At 41.8% G+C, this 16,782-nt stretch overlaps 1 protein-coding gene across 2 annotated transcripts in view; it reads left to right on the top strand.

Annotated features, from left to right (window-relative positions):
* Positions 1–16,782, top strand: part of kif4 (kinesin family member 4) — a 71,592-nt gene that overhangs the window by 45,814 nt on the left and 8,996 nt on the right. For both annotated transcript variants that reach the window (XM_043704770.1, XM_043704771.1), the window contains exons 21-27: positions 4,133–4,285; positions 5,564–5,661; positions 7,150–7,279; positions 9,462–9,632; positions 10,573–10,671; positions 10,912–10,989; positions 13,903–14,007. In XM_043704770.1, coding sequence (XP_043560705.1) covers positions 4,133–4,285; positions 5,564–5,661; positions 7,150–7,279; positions 9,462–9,632; positions 10,573–10,671; positions 10,912–10,989; positions 13,903–14,007 — 834 coding nt within the window. The remainder of the gene's footprint in view (positions 1–4,132; positions 4,286–5,563; positions 5,662–7,149; positions 7,280–9,461; positions 9,633–10,572; positions 10,672–10,911; positions 10,990–13,902; positions 14,008–16,782) is intronic.

A 16,782-nucleotide genomic window follows, 5' to 3' on the forward strand; every position in this document is an offset into this window, starting at 1 on the left:
CAAAGAATTAAGTCCAATGTGGTGTGTGATGGAGTTACTTGCAAGTGGTGGTATTCCCAGGCATCCACTAGCCTTCTAGATCACAGAATTTTCAAGTTTGCACTCTTTTCTCCTTTTCTTTCTCAACAGTGAGTTGTATAATTGTCATCCTTCATTCAAAGCTGGGTATGACAGGACAGCAAAGTTTAAATCTGATCTGTTAGTTCTTAAATTATTTGGCTCCATCTCTCATTTTAGTATTTGTGATGTTTGGCAAGCAAGTTGACTTGTGTTGGTTCCCTAAGTTGCTTGCTCAATTTCGGATCTGTCTGTTGTTGCCATGCCTCTAACACTTCCTTGGAGTTGATCCCCCTGGTTTGATGGTAGAGTGAGGGAGATTGCATTACATTTGCCCAGTTTCAAGTTGCTAAATATATCCCATTTGGCTGCAAACTGTTTTAGAACTGTTTTTAAACCAACTGAATTGAATTACCACTTCTGAATTGACTTGTTGTATCCTAGGTTGCAGCTAATTCTTATGGTGTAAATGAACATGTAGCTAACAGGTGGACAGCATCATTGTCTGTAAATGCGTTCATTTGTCAAGTAAACTGCCAACATTTGCTGTAGGTGTATACACAAAAGGAAAATTCCTGGTGTGACAGTTGCACTTGGAATTGCATCTTTTCTGAAGGTGGGCAGTGTATAATTGTAAGAACAACATGGAGAGCTGGTGATGTAGCACATTTTCATAACTCAATTTCAATCTAAGCTTGGTAGTGAGTAATGAAACTTCAATGAATGGTTCAATCTTAATGAATGAACGATTTGCAATATTTTACTTTGAGGACTTTATTTTTTCTGCTGGATAGAGAGATGGTTTTCACTGTTGGGGGATTTGTAGGAGCTGCAGACTTACTGTTGCATCAACTACTGCTCCTGATGAAAGCTGCTGCTGCCACCCATGTGAGCATAGGATGTGATGAACCCAGGAAGTAGTTTTCCTCCAACTAGATATGAATGTTAGCATCTAGTTGTGGCTTGCTTTGACAGACATCGTTACATAGACTTTACAGAGGATCAGATGTTGGGTCTCACTCCTTTGTTCATGACACAAATGTTCTGACCACATGATGTCGTCATGTTAGGTTGTATATGTGACATTTTCTTGGATACCTGAATCTGACTTCCACTTTTTGAAAACAAAAAAAATAATTTATCCAAATTTTAGGGCTTGATGCTCTGGGGTTATCTCATTCAAAGTTTGTGAGAAGATTTGTAGCTCGGGTGCTCGTTGTTGTGGTTCTGTTCGCCGAGCTGGGAATTTGTGTTGCAGACGTTTCATCCCCTGTCTAGGTGACATCCTCAGTGCTTGGGAGCCTTCTGTGAAGCGCTTCTGTGTTGTTTCCTCTGGCATTTATAGTGGTTTGTCTCTGCTGTTTCTGGTCATCAGTTCCAGCTGTCTGCTGCAGTGGCCGGTATATTGGGTCCAGGTCAATGTGCTTATTGATTAATTGAATCTGTGGATGAGTGCCATTACTCTAGGAACTCCCCTGGCTGTTCTGTTTGGCTTGTCCTATAATAGTAGCGTTGTCCCAGTCGAACTCATGTTGCTTATCATCTGCGTGTGTGGCTACTAAGGATAGCCGGTCGTGTCATTTCGTGGCTAGTTGGTGTTCATGGATATGGATATGGATCATTAGCTGTCTTCCTGTTTGTCCTATAGTGTTTTGTGCAGTCCTTGCATGGGACTTTGAAAAATGTGGTGCTGGAAAAGCGCAGCAGGTCAGGCAGCATCCAAGGAGCAGGAGAATTGACGTTTCAGGCATAAGCCCTTCTACAGGATTCTCCTGCTCCTTGGATGCTGCCTGACCTGCTGCGCTTTTCCAGCAACACATTTTTCAGCTCTGATCTCCAGCATCTGCAGTCCTCACTTTCTCCTTGCATGGGACTTTGTACACTACGTTGGTTTTTGTTCATGCTGGATATCGGGTCCTTTGTCCTGGTGAGTTGTCTGAGAGTGGCTGTTGGTTTGTGTGCTGTTATGAGTCCTAGTGGTCGTAGTAGTGTGGCTGTCAGTCCAGAAATGTTTGGATGTATGGTAACGTGGCTAGTCCTTTGGGTTGTGGCATGTCCTCATTCCGTTGTCTTTCCCTTGGGCATCTGTTGATGAAATTGCAGGGGTATCCATTTTTGGCGGGGAAAGTGAGGTCTGCAGATGCTGGAGATCAGAGATGGAAATGTGTTGCTGGAAAAGCGCAGCAGGTCAGGCAGCATCTAGGGAACAGGAGAATCGACGTTTCGGGCATTAGCCCTGAAGAAGGGCTAATGCCCGAAACGTCGATTCTCCTGTTCCCTAGATGCTGCCTGACCTGCTGCGCTTTTCCAGCAACACATTTCCATATCCATTTTTGGCAAATACATTGTAGAGGTGGTGTTCCTCTTTTTGCAGTTCTGGTGTGCTGCAGTGTGTTGTGGCCCTTTTTTGAACAGTGTCTTGATGCAACTTTTGTGTATTGGGGTGGTTGCTTTCGTAGTTCAGGACTTGGTCTGTCTCTGTGCCTGTGTGTGTGGCTTTCCTGTATACCTCTGGTGAATTCTCCGTTCGGTGTTCTCTGTTTGTTGTCCTTTTCTTCCTCTCTCGTGAATTGGGTTCCTGTGAGTGTGGCATTGATGATCCAGTGTGTGCTTTCTATTTGTGTTTTTAATGATTACAAAGGTGTCACTACGGGCGGCACGGTGGCACAGTGGTTAGCACTGCTGTCTCACAGCGTCAGAGACCCGGGTTCAATTCCTGCCTTAGGCGACTGACTGTGTGGAGTTTGCACGTTCTCCCCGTGTCTGCTTGGGTTTCCTCCGGGTGCTCCGGTTTCCTCCCACCATCCAAAGATGTGCAGGGTCAGGTGAATTGGCCATACTAAATTGCCTGTAGTGTTAGGTAAGGGGTAAATGTAGGGGTATGGGTGGGTTTCGCTTCGGCGGGTCAGTGTGGACTTGTTGGGCCGAAGGGCCTGTTTCCACACTGTAATCTAATCTAAATCTAAATCTATTCGACCCAGAGTTTGGGTTGAATTTGCAGTAAGACTGTTTGTTCTAATCTTTGCATTATAGCTTCCGCTATGAGTCCAGAGATGGGTGAGCCCATGGGTGTGCAGTTGATTGATTTGTTCATATATTTGGTTGTTGAATGTGAAGTGTGTTGAGGCACAAGTCCAGTAGTTTGAGTATGCAGTCTTTGTTGATAGATTCCCCTTTTTTGTGTATTTTTTTTTGTGGAAACAGGCCCTTCGGCCCAACAAGTCCACACCGACCCGCCGAAGCACAACCCACCCATACCCCTACATGTACCCCTTACCTAACACTACGGACAACGGTTATCTCATTATTATACCACCATCTTGAAGTTTATCCATTTGGTGCGTAGGAAATGAGGCATGCTAATGAAAGTGTCTGCGATGTTGTCATGTTGACTGCTTTTGTACCTGTATAGAGCAGTTGAGCAACAGCGCAACCTATTTTGTAACATCTATGCCAAAATTGCCACCTGTTTCCATATGTTGGTGAGCAGGCCTTTATAAGGTTGACTGAATAGACTTTGTTTCTGGTGCTTTAGTTCAATACCTATTTGTTTTTTCATGGTTGGATTTTTTTTTATTTTGGCTTTCTTTGCTATTTTAGCAAAATGTTGAGCATCAATGGCGCTATGAATCAGTGTAGTGTAGACCAGATAAGGATGCCAAATGTTTGTCTGAGGATTTTTAATTTACACAATTTGTAAGGATTCATAACTTGATTGTAGTAGGAGACTAGCCAAACGTATTATTTTAACCATCACTGAAGTTGCAGATGTTGAGGTGCATTTATTATCCAGAAACATTGCCACTGTTGTAGTCTCCCCCTGGCTTCACATTTCCTAATATCTTTGATCATTTAACTGTTGGAAGAGCAAAGTAGTAAACAACTGCACTCCTCTGAATCAGTTCTGAAGAACTCCTTATCTGACTCAATGTTACTGTCTGTGTCTGCCAGTTATTCTACAAATTAATTTTAGTATTCTATTCCTTTCTTGATCAGCGCACTGTATGACCACTCCTTTTGATGCATGCTTTGTGTAGAGAATACTCCTTTAATTGTCGTCTTATACCTCTGGCAGAGTTGGCTAGTCAATGAGTTGGAAGTACTTGTGAGTATAGAGGAGGCTCGTCGTCACTTGAACTCCCTACTGGATGACCGGAAGATATTGGCACATGAGTTGTCTGTGTTAGTAGGGAAGAAAGAAGCCCACCATCCACCACCCAAACTCCGGGTAAGTCTTCACCAATCTTTCACAAAGGCTAAGCCAATTTTTATTTCAGAGATACAACCTTGTGTTTGGCCACTTCCTTAACTTTTGACGAGGTCCAGGAGCCTTCAGTAATTTTAAGATTGCAAAGGCATAAAATAACAGCCTTTTTAGAACATTTGGGAGGAATCTTGTGGAGGCAGCTGGGTTCTTGTATGCTACTTGGACAATTTGAAGAGACCTTTTTGTTGCTGTCACAGGGAAGGCTTGCTGAACCACACTTCAGTCACAGGAATCCAAGCCCTGCAGTTGGAAGTCCCAACTAGCGTTGGCCAGAGATCTGGTGCTTGTAGGCTTTGCAGAAGTGAATGCTGCGAGGAAAAACACCCCAGAGTTTGTGAATTCTCAGATCCCAGGACAGAACCCATTCCAACATTTCCCTAAGGTTTGAGTTGCAGGTACAGGGAGTCGGAATGGCACCTGGCAAGCTCATCTCTGCCTGATGTCCAGCCCTTCATTAGGCTTTTTGTTTTCTTTAAAGAACCCTCACTCCCACAGTGACATCTTGTGTGCCCTGCATAGAAATAGATGCCTCATCAGCTTAATTAATTCCCAGGAATGCTGACCTTCCAAGGAAGGAAAGACAATTCAGCAATGGTAGGAATTTCCATGGGTAATCTGGGAAGCACAGTAGAAATTCTTCCCAAAGAAGGAGCATACTAAGGGGAGCTTGAGGCAACTGCAGCCATCAGCCATGATCAAATGGGAGAGCAGTTGCAATTGGCTGAATGGCTTAATTCTACTCTTGTATCTTGTGGTCTCCTGGCTGAGGCCCTTCAGTGATCTTTTTTCAACTGGTCATTTTAAGGGCCTTGGTTAATGGTGTGGCGAGGTGGGAAGGTTAATCATGGTCCATGTTCCCCACAACTGGAGTCTAAAAGCTGGTAGTGTTTGAGTATGCCATCACCCTTTCTCCCTTCAAACTTATCTCTGGGGACAGAATATTCCAGTCATGATTTTAGTTTTGTGTCCAAATCCAACATTATTTCTGCAAGAAATAAGTCAACCCTTCAGATTATTTAATGATGGGATGATTAATTTGCTAAGTTTTTCGGTACTGTTTATCATTTCTTGCCACTTGCTGAATACTTCAAGACCTTCAATATATTTACAATATTTTCTACTCCTATCTTAAATTCTGTACTGTGGAGAAAATAAGTATTGGCTGTAATTGACTGTTCCTTCATTAAACTTGATTTCTTCCCCAGTCCTCCTTCAAATTAACTTTTTGTTCCTCTGCAGCGTCGAACTTTTACATTGACTGAGTTAATGAAAACCACTGAACAGGATCCATCTATAAACAAGCAGATTGAAAGTGTTGAGACAGTAATAGAACTCAGGTAACTGTGGAAGGAATAGTGTTTGTTCAGAGAATTGCACTTGGCATGGTTTCGACTTCTGCTTCACTTGTGTTTTCTTGAGCCATGTTTAAAATGTCAATGTTCTGAGGAAGAATCACCAAATCCAAATGCTAACGCTGATTTCTCTCAGCAGATGCTGTCAGATCTGCTGAGCTTTTCTAGCAATTTGATTTGCAGCATCCACAGTTCTTGGATTTTTATTTAAAATGTCAATATTTCTTTAAAGTTCTGTCAATGCATAGAGTACAGAATAAGATTGCATTTATTCTATTTAAGTTCTTGTAGCATCCATAATATATATTTAAGTTTGTGGGTAATTTGATCTTGTTAACTATCTTGTGACTTGTTCTTGGAGGGGCAGCAATGAAGGGAGAAATGAAGTTGCAAAGCCTTAAAGATTTTTCTTGTTTTCTAGTTAGAATGCCTTTTGTATTTTGTCATTGTATAATAAAATAACTAAAACATAATTACTTTGAAACCCTTCCAACATTTCCTCCTAGTCCATTTTCAGCAGAATTCTTGTTGCTGCTTTTTTGGTTAGGGAAAAGTTAGCTGTGTTCATTGCTGATCTAGGCTTGCTCAATGGATGTTACGCAGTTTTTTGAGTGGTCTTTGTTTTCCTGAGGATCTATATCTAAGTCTAGAATTTTTTCACAAAAATGATTTTCTGGCCTGTCTGCAGTCAAAATAATGCTTATGTATCTTGAATCTATCAATGTCATATTCTGGTATCTTGACTGTTCAAATGCTCTTTGAAATGAGGGAGAAGCCTCTTGGGTCATTTGCTGCTCCTTAAGTTCAAATCAAAGAATTGCATTCACCAGGTAGATTATTACATAACCTTGCTACTTTGAATGTTTTGGTACAGGTTAGTTACAAGTAACACCTTGTGGAATCAACATACAGCCTAAGTTTTAATGCCCAATACAAGTATTGTTAATGGAGTTTGTGTTCTAGCAGGGATGAGTAGATACTTAATTTCGAAGCAAAGTTGTCAATTTTTTTTTGCATTAGTTCAGCACTGCTTCAATTACTGTGCATAGTGCTCCTTTTTGAGAAGCCAGATTTTGCATAATTGTTCATTCAGCATACAGTTGACAGCTTGCTCTTGGTACCAATTGCACGGTCTGCTAACTAATATTTTGACACCAGTTTGGGGTTTTGGATCAAATGTACTGTCAGTAATGCTACCTTAAATTTTTTTTAAAAAAACCACAGTTCCTGATTTAGTTTTTCGTATTGCACCATCTGGAGTTTTGTAATCTGTCTTGAAGCTAAATCATTTGAGGGAAACTTTAAGAATTTGTACAATCCAAATTAAAAATGAAACAAAACTGGTTCTTCTCCTTGTGCCAGCGTTTGATTGGGTCTGAGGATTTCTTGGTTGTTGGCTTGTTAGAGCTTTTGTTTTGGCTTGAATGACTATGCAGAACAATTCTTGTATATTCATTTGTGTCTCATTTCCAGGAGTGCTCAAATTGCTGACCTTCAACAGAAATTGATGGATGCAGACAATGAGGAAAGGTCGAAGCATCGTTGGGAAACAATTGCTACTATTGTAGAGGCTAAATGTGGGCTAAAATGGCTAATGGGAGAGGTAAGTGTTGTGTGGTGATGGAGAAGCACAGCTCAGGCAGCATCCAAGGAACAGGAGAATCAACGTTTTGAGAATCAACCCTTCAACAGGAATGAGGCTTGTGAGCTGGGGGTCTGAGATAAATGGGAGGGGGTCAGGCTGGGGGAAAGGTAGCTGGGAATGTGGTAAATAAAGGTGGAGGTTAAAGGTGATAAGGGTGGGAAGGAAAATGGACAGGTTAAGAGGGTAGTACTGAGTTGGAGTCTTGGGACTGGAGTAAGGTGGGGGATGCGGGAAAATGAGGAAACTGGTGAAATCCACAGTGATCCTGTGAGGTTGCAGGATTCCAAGGCGGAAGATGAGGCGTTCTTCCTCCAGCTGTCGGGTGGTTAAGGGTTTGGCGACGGAGGAGGTCCAGGACCTGCATGTCCTTTGGGGAGGGGGAGTTAGTGTTCTCAGCCATGGGGCAGTGGGCTTAGTTGGTGCATGTGTCCCAGAGATGTTATCGGAAATGATCTCCAAGTTGGCGTCCTGTCTCCCCAATGTAGAGGAGACCACATTGGATGTAATGAATACAGTAGATGGTGTGTGTGGAAGTACAGGTAAATTTCTCTTGGATGTGGAAGGATCCTTTGGGGCCTTGGACTGGGGTGGGGTGGGGGGGAGGAAACTAAGGTGTGGATGCAGGTTTTGTACTACTTGCATAGGCAAGGGAAGATATTGGGTGTGGGCTGGTATGGGTGTGAATCTGACAAGAGAATCGTGGAGGGAATGGTCTCTCAGAAACACAGATGAGGTGGGGAAGGAAATATATCCCTAGTGGGTGGGGCCTGTTTGTAGGTGGCAGAAATGGTGGAGGATGATGTGATTTATGCAGAGGTTGGTGGGGTGGAAGGTGAGGACTGGGAAGTTCTGTCCTTGTTACGATTAGAGGGATGAGGTTCAAGTGTGGAGATGCAGTAGTGGGCATTGTCAACCATGTGGGAGGAGAAATTGTGGTCTTTGAAGGAGGCCACCTGTGATGCTCAATGGTAGAATTGGTCATCTTGGGAGCAGGTTCAGTGGAGGAAATAGGAATAAGGGATAGCAGTTTTACAGGAGGCAGGGTCAGAGGAGTTGTAGTCCAGGTAGCTGTGGGAGTTGGTGGGCTTATAGTAGATATCAGTATTTCGGTCACCAGAGCGGGAGAATTTCAGGTAGGTGTCTGAGATGGTCCTGGTGAATTTGAGGAGAAGGTGAGGACTGCAGATGCTGGAGACCAGAGCTGAGAAATGTGTTGCTGGAAAAGCACAACAGGTCAGGCAGCATCCAAGGAGCAGGAGAATCGATGCTGCCTGACCTGCTGCACTTTTCCAGCAACACACTTTTCAGGTGAATTTGAGGTCAGAATAGAAGGTGTTGGTGAATTTAATGAACTCTTCAACCTCCTCATGGGAGTACGAGGTAGCACCGATAATCATTGATGTAGTGGAGGAGAAGGTGAGAAATGGTGCTGGTGTAGCTGTCCTAATGGGAGTGGTAAGGAATTAATAAAATTTGACTCTGCTATTCCTGCTTGCCATAATTAGGATTTTGTAAAATCAAAAGTTGAAGTAAATTTCTGACTGGAAGGACAGTGCATTTTGTATTGGAAAAGACAAAATGTCATACTGAGGCTCTTCCTGAAATGAACTACTTATATTTGCAAATAAGGGGCCTAGCTTCTGTTTTCTGCATCCACTGACAGGCTGAGTTTGTCCCCAGGCAAAGAGCAGACTGCTGCTTTTGAGTATACTTAAAGGATTTGCACCTCAACTTTGTTGCTCATTGTCATATCAATTTTATGGTACTGGCCCATATTTAGCAGGTGCAGAGCAAGCAGCCTGCCAATCTTGTTCATTCTTAGGTGTCTGGCTTTCTGCAACATGAGTTTGTTAATGTAACTATTGTCTTGGCTCTTTCTGCCAGGAGCAGGGATCCTGCTCTGCATGTGGGTACAAATATCTGAATCTCTCACCCATTGGATGAAATAATATCTGTTCCTGAATCTTTTGCACTTTTTGAATTTTGTGTGAGCTGGCTTGATAATTCTAAATGAGCTTATTTTTAAAGTCACCAAAATGGTGCAAAAGGTTGCTTTAATCTTGCACTTGTTGCAATTGCAGCTAGTGATTCCTTTTATTCTTTTATAGGGGGAACATAACATTATTTTTCTTTCTTAAAGCTGGTATCAAGTAAAGTATCATGTAGTAAACTGGAGAGTGAATTCAATCAGGCAAAAGCTGACAGTGCAGAGTTGCAGAAGACAGTAATTGAAGAACAAACACGAATTGCTGAAATGGAGACTGACCATCAGCAACAGCTGCTAGATCAAGAACAGCGACACCAAGATAAGGTTAACAACATACCATTCTAACAGTTTCAGTTTTATTTTTCCCAAACTTGAGTGTTTAGCTTTTTTCTTACCATCCTGTTTGCCATCTTAAATATTGTGCAGTCATATGTAAAATCCACTGCGGCAACTTGGTAAACCACCTTTTCAAAAACCCATTCCAACCAGTGCCAATCACTTCGAAAGCAAATGCACCTAGAAGTGTATGTACTTGGTTAGCTGCAAACTCCCCCACCCTTCGTGAGGGCACATGCCATCCTAACTTGGAGCTGTGTCATCATTTCTTCACTGGGTCAAAATTCTGAAATTTCCTCCTGATCAATATTATAGGTATACCACATCATATGAACTACAGTAATCTAAGAGATAGCTCACTCCATGTCTGGGGCAAATGAGGATAGGCAGTAAACATTGAAAAATCCTCATTTGTTTTGCAAGCTTCCATGTGAATTTTGTTTTTCCTCACCTATGGTAACTTGACCTTTTTAACAGCAACATTACTTTGCAAAACACTAGAGTCTGGAATCCAAGTCCTCTCTTCTACCCCTCTTAAATTGTAACATTTTGCTTTTGCATTGAATTACCCCTTAGAATGTTAGGTAGATAAATTTGCATATTTTCAACACTGGATTCAAATGATACAATTTCAAGGGCCTAAGTTCCTAATTTGTCTTCAAATTTGTTATCTCTTGACCTGAATCCTCTGCATTTTTTTAATCGAGTGAGGGAGGAGTGCAAGAATAATGTTGACCACCATTAAATCTCTCCAATGCATTTCCTCCGGTTCGCAGTAATTGAATGGGATCATTCTTCTGACTAAACTGTACAACCAAAAAAAATGAATTGACAAGAATCTTCATCTTAGTCATCCAAATATTAAAATTAATTGATGCCTATTTAAAACTTGCATTAGTGTTTTTTACTGATTCTGATTGCTCCCTAGGTGCTTTATCTGCTCAGCCAGTTGCAACAAAGTTCTAATCTACAAAAGGAGTCAGCTCCTGATCAAGAGTCCCAGCTTGTGGAAAGGCTAAAATTCCAAGTAAGTCTTTCAAAATAAACTTCTTCATTCAAATCATCCTGATTTCGTGCATGTGTGCTATCTTTTCACAGGTTTAGATTATTATGAACCAGTACTCACTTGTACTGCCATCTTCAATGTGGTGGACAACATTTTAATAACTTGTCTTCGGAATTATGGTGGAGAAGGAAACTGTTGTGGAATAAGAGTTACCATTTGAGTTGATGTATTGAGAATTTTAAACTTTTTACAATTTGACAGGATGAAGAAATCAAAAAGATGAAAGAACTGTGTGAAAGGAATCAGCAGCTGATGGAAGAGAATGAGACTTTGAAGCAGGTACATAAATACTGAATGCAGTAATCTAGAGCAGAGAGAAACAAAATCCGCAATTGCTGGAAAAGCTCAGGTTGGCAGCATCTGTGGAGAGAAAGCAGGGTTAATGTTTCTGGTGCTGTGATCCTCCCTCCGAACTGTACGCGAATTTAACTCTGCTTTCTTTTCGCAGATGCTGCCAGATCTGAGCTTTTAGCAATCTGTTTTTGTTCGATTTCCAGCACCTGCAGTTCTATTCTTTTGTCTAGTGTGGACCGAAATAGATATGAAAATAAGAGGAACATCAATTATCTAGCAGTCTATTATCTGAACAAGATCGCACGGTCCTGATGCTTGGCTACGTGTTATCTGGCATTCTATTTAACCCAATGAAATACTCGCTGCCCTTATCCTTTGGATAATCGAGGTTCCTCTTTACATGTATTTTCAAGTTACGATTTGTAGTGTGGCAGCTTGACATTGCCTCCTTCCTAGAGTATTGTTGATACCTCTTGGTTTCCTTATTTAAAGAAGGTAAACCCTGGTGAGTGCAAAAGAGTTACTAGAATAACTACTCCTTGTCTCTGAAGTCCTTCATTCCAGGTATCAGATTAGCTTTATTCTCCTTGAAGCAGAGAAGATTAAGAGATGACCTTTTGAGGTATTTTGATGGGGCAAAGAAATTCTGTATCCACTAGTTAGACTGTCAGTAACTAGGGGTCACAATTTCAAGATTGTCAACAACAGCAAGGAGCAAGATGAGGATAAACTACTTTAATCCATTGTTAGGATTTGAAATGCAAAGCCTGCAAGAGTGGTGGAGCTGAGTTCAAAGAGGCTTCAGAGGAAAGCTGGATATACGTTCTTCAGTGCTGAATTAGAGGACTGAAGAGTGGAAGTAGTTGGTAGCTCTTTTGGGAGCCAGCACACCAACCAATGGGTTGAATGCCCTCTGGACTGCAAACTTCTATTACTGAGTCTTTTGAGTTGGATTATGATTAGAAGGTAATATTCTTGACTGGCCAAAAACCAAATGATATTTAAGTACATACCAGAGATTACAAAATGCATTTAGTTTTCAATACAACATAAATTGTTGTATGCTCAGAACATGCCCCTGCCCCTCTTCATATCAACTTCCATGACAATCTAACCATTCCCTTCTGGATTTCAATGGTTTTTTTTTGTTGGTTGCCATTGAGCAGAAACTAAACTGAATCAATTATGTAAGTGTTGTCACTACAAGAGTAGACCAAAAGGTAGAAATTCTGCAGCAAGTAACTCATCTGTTTCATCTTTATTTCACCACATTCCTGATTTTGCTTGAATAAATTCAGTGCTACCAACACAGACTTGATACCATCCAGGGAAAGTTATTGGCCCAAGCTTCTCCACGTTTTTACAATTCACATCCTTCACTACTGACTCTTCATGCAGCAGTTTGTGCCATCTAGATGATGCACTGCAGTGATTCACTCATTAAGACATTTTTTTGGCATCTACCAAACCCAATTCCTCTATCACCCATGAAGCCAAGCAGGGTAGCAGATATGTAGAGGCAGCATCATCTGCAAACCCCCCTTCAAGCTGCATCATTCTAACTTTGAACTATCACTGGGTCATAATCCTGGTACGCTCTCTTAGCACTCTGTGTGATAATCTGATTATTGTACTGAAGACTTAGCCATAGGGCTATCAATACCCTTAGCCAAGTTGTTCCAGCCAGAACACTGAGAATATACTTGGAATTAAAAATTCCCAGCTATGTGATGTGCACAATAAGTAAGCCTGATCAGTAAAATTCAGCAAATTGATGGAGCAACATTTGGTCAACTGCTTCATTTGACTTCTCACAAGGTCACTCTTGCTGTGGAAGCATTATAGCCTTGGTCCAAAATGAATTCCAGAAATAAGAAGCATTCATTCTCCGATCACTTCTTCACTTCAGGAATTCCTCCAGAATAGTATCTCTGGTCTAGCACTCATCAGCCGCTTCACCGAAGATCTTCCTTCATCACATCTGAAGTGGGGCATTCACTGTAAAATGTTCAGTGCCACATTCTGCTCCTACTGAGAGTACCTGTGTCCATATACTGCAATACCTGGGCAGTTTCCAGGCTTGGGCCAATAAGAGTGAATTAACATTGCCAAAAGTGCTAGGCAATGAATCTCAATACAGAATCTAACAATCTCCCCTTCACATCAATGGCATTATTATCATTGGAGTCTGACAACTATCCATTTGCTAGGCTTTTCTATAAAAGATAGAAAGGCAAAAGGGCACAGTCATTCAATTACTGAAATAGCCTTTTTATTTGAAAAATTGAATTGCAGAAATAGGATGAATAAACATTTTAAAAGCTTGGTTGTAGGTATGTGTCTAAATGTGTGGCACTGGAAAAGCACAGCCAGTCAGGCAGCATCTGAGGAGCAGGAGAATCGCCATTTCGGGGACCCTCGTTCCTGATGAAGGGCTTATGTCCAAATCGTCAATTCTCCTGCTCCCTGGATACAGCCTGACTGGCGCTACTTTTCCAGCGCCACACTTTTCAACTCTGATCTTCAACATCTCAGTCCTCACTTTCTCCTTGCAGATGTCTGTGCATATTTTGGTCTAATCAGATGCTTAGGACCTCCAAGTTTGAAGTTGTATGTTAAACTTGTAAGCTGAGAATAGAAGACAATTGTCATCCATTTTAGATTCACCAAAACATGGGACATTTTAAATGCGCAGCTCCTAACCTTCTAGTTCACCACTGCTTTCAATAAATGTCATCTATTCATAAAATTTTCTACTGTTGGGAAATGTTGTCTCTTCTGTGCAGATTCTGCACAGAATCAAGTAAGTGGTGCCCCAACCTGTGTAAACACTCGACCTTAGTTTATGCAATTAATGTTGGAATGGAAATTTTAGTTTTGGCTGTTTACTCCTTGCAGAAACTGAACCTGCTCCAATATACAACCAGTAAGTTGGGTGATAGCAACCTAATGAGCCTACCGACAGAGCCTTCATCGTCTCCCTTTGACTATGTTCCTCCCAAGGTAAGGAAAGAGGTTTTTAAATGAAGTGTTCAGACACATTTCCACTGCTCCCTCTAAGCTGTGTGGCTGTGCCTTTGAGGTTGACTAATTGACTTTCAATTCTGGACTCTGTTGCACCCTGATCTCTGGGGTTTATGCAGCCATGGGAGGAAAAATTAATGAAATATAACATGTTGGTTCCTTTAATATTCAAATCTATCTGCCTTTAAAGCTGCACATCTACAGCTGAATGAGCAAGAGAACCCTCCTGGAACACTGTCCTACACAACATTGTTTGAAAGGGTTTGCCCCAATGGACCGCTGTGGTTGAAGGCAGCTTGCGCTCTCAGCAAGTTGGAGCTGCATCTTTGGAGAGAAACTACTGTTTACTTGGCATTACTAACCTTTCTTGATCACAGCTGGGAAAAGTTGGAAATATAATTGGCTATTATCCTACACCTTTCATTCAAAACCCAAAAAGTCTGGGGTGAACGAGAGATGAATTGCCCTTTACAGCCAAAGGGAATGGTAATAGCATATATTTTTAAAAAAAGCATGCTTAAAAGATATTTTTAAGCTTTCATTGACTGACTTCGCATTTTCGGGGGGAGAAAATATTATTGAAGTTTGTTTTTTATCTTCCCCCTCATCAGGCCTAATTTGTCCAATGTGTGCAGGTGGGTTTCCTGACAGTATGTAGACAGGCCAACAAGGGGTGAGGCCACATTAGATCTGGTACCGGGTAATGAACCTGGCCAGGTGTTAGATTTGGAGGTAGGTGAGCATTTTTGGTGATAGTGACCACAATTTGGTTGTTTATTATGGAAGGGGATAGGTATATAAGGGATAGATATATACCGCAGGGCAAGAGTTATATCTGAGGGAAAGGCAATTACAATGCAGTTGAATAAGGTTTAGGATGCAGAGAATGGGAAAGGAAACTACAGGGGATGGGCACAATTAAAATGTGGAGCTTATTCAAGGACCAGCTATTGCGTGTCCTCGAGTATGTACCTGTCAGGCAGGGAGGAAATTGTCAAGCACAGGAGCCGTGTTTTACTAAAGAAGCTGAATCTCTTGTCAAAAGGAAAAAGGCGGCTTATGTTAGGATGAGATGTGAAAGCTCAATTAAGGTGGTTGAGAGTTACAAGTTGGCCAGGAAAGACCTAAAAGAGTTAAAAGCCAGGAGGGGATATGAAGTCATTGGTGGATAGGATCAAGGAAAACCCTAAGGCTTTCTGTAGGTACATCAGAAATAAAAGAATGACGACTAAGATTAGAGCCAATCAAGGATATTAGTGGGAAGTTGTGCGTGGAGTCAGAGGAGATGGGGAAGCACTAACTAGATATTTTTTGACCTTTTTCTCGTGTGAATACTGTGGTAGAGAAGACTACTGAGATACAGGTTACCGGACTAGTTTGGATTGAGGTTTACAAGGAGGAGCTGTTAACAATTGAGAAGTGTAAAAGAATACGTCCCTTGGGACTCCTAGGATTCTCTGGGAAGCCAGGGAGGAGATTGCAAAGCCTTTGGCTTTGATCTTTGTCATTGTCTACTGGAATAGTGCCAGAAGACTGGAGGATAGCAAATGTTGCTCCCTGTTCAAGGGGAGTAGAGATAATCCTGATAATTATAGACCAGTGAGCCTTCCTTCAGTTATGGGTGAGGTGTTGGAAAAGGTTACGAGAGAGGATTTATAGGATTTCCTAGAAAGGAATAAGCTGATTAGAGATAGTCAACCTGGCTTTTTGAAGGGTAGGTCATGCCTCATATACCTTTAGAGTTCTTTTGAGAAGGTGACTAAACAGATGGATGAGGGTAAAGTAGTTGATGTGATGTATATGGAATTCAGTAAAGTATTTGATAAGGTTCCCCATGGTAGGCTGTTGCACAAAATATGGAGGTGTGGAATTGAGGGTGATTTTGGCATTTCGGTCAGAAATTGGCGAGCTGAAAGAAGACAGAGTGGTGGTTGATGCAAAATGTTCATCCCGGAGTTCAATTGCTAGTGGTATACCGCAAGGATCTGTTTAGGGTCCACTGCTGTTTAGTCATTTTTGACTATCTGGATGACCGCATGGAAGGATGGCTTAGTAAATTTGCGGATCACCCTAAAGTTGGTAGAGTTGTGGATAGTGGAGAAGGATATTGTAGATTAGAGGGACATAAATAACTGCAGAGCTGTGCTGTGAGGTGGCAAATGACGTTTAATGCAGATAAATGTGAGGTGATTTACTTTGGATGGAGCAACAGGAATAAAGACTACTGGGCTAATAATAAGATTCTTGGTAGTGTGGATGAGCAGAGAGATCTGTGTCCATGTACATAGATCCCTGAAAGTTGCCACCCAGTTTGACAGGGTTGTTAAGATATATGGTGTTAGCTTTTATTTCGTAGAGGGATTGAGTTTTGGAACCACGAGGCCGTGCTGGAGCTGTACAAAACTCTGATCTGGCTGCACTTGGGAAATTGCATATAGTTCTGGTCACCACATTACAGGAAGGATGTGGAAGCTTTGCAAAGGGTTCAGAGAAGATTAGATTAGATTACATTACAATGTGGAAACAGGCCCTTCGGCCCAACAAGTCCACACTGACCCGCCGAAGCGCAACCCACCCATACCCCTACATTTACCCCTTACCTAACACTACGGGCAATTTAGCATGGCCAATTCACCTGACCCTGCACATCTTTGGACTGTGGGAGGAAACCGGAGCATCCGGAGGAAACCCACGCAGACACTGGGAGAACGTGCAAACTCCACACAGTCAGTCGCCTGAGTCGGGAATTGAACC

Source organism: Chiloscyllium plagiosum, chromosome 15 (assembly GCF_004010195.1).
Source record: "Chiloscyllium plagiosum isolate BGI_BamShark_2017 chromosome 15, ASM401019v2, whole genome shotgun sequence".
Classification (NCBI taxonomy): domain Eukaryota; kingdom Metazoa; phylum Chordata; class Chondrichthyes; order Orectolobiformes; family Hemiscylliidae; genus Chiloscyllium; species Chiloscyllium plagiosum.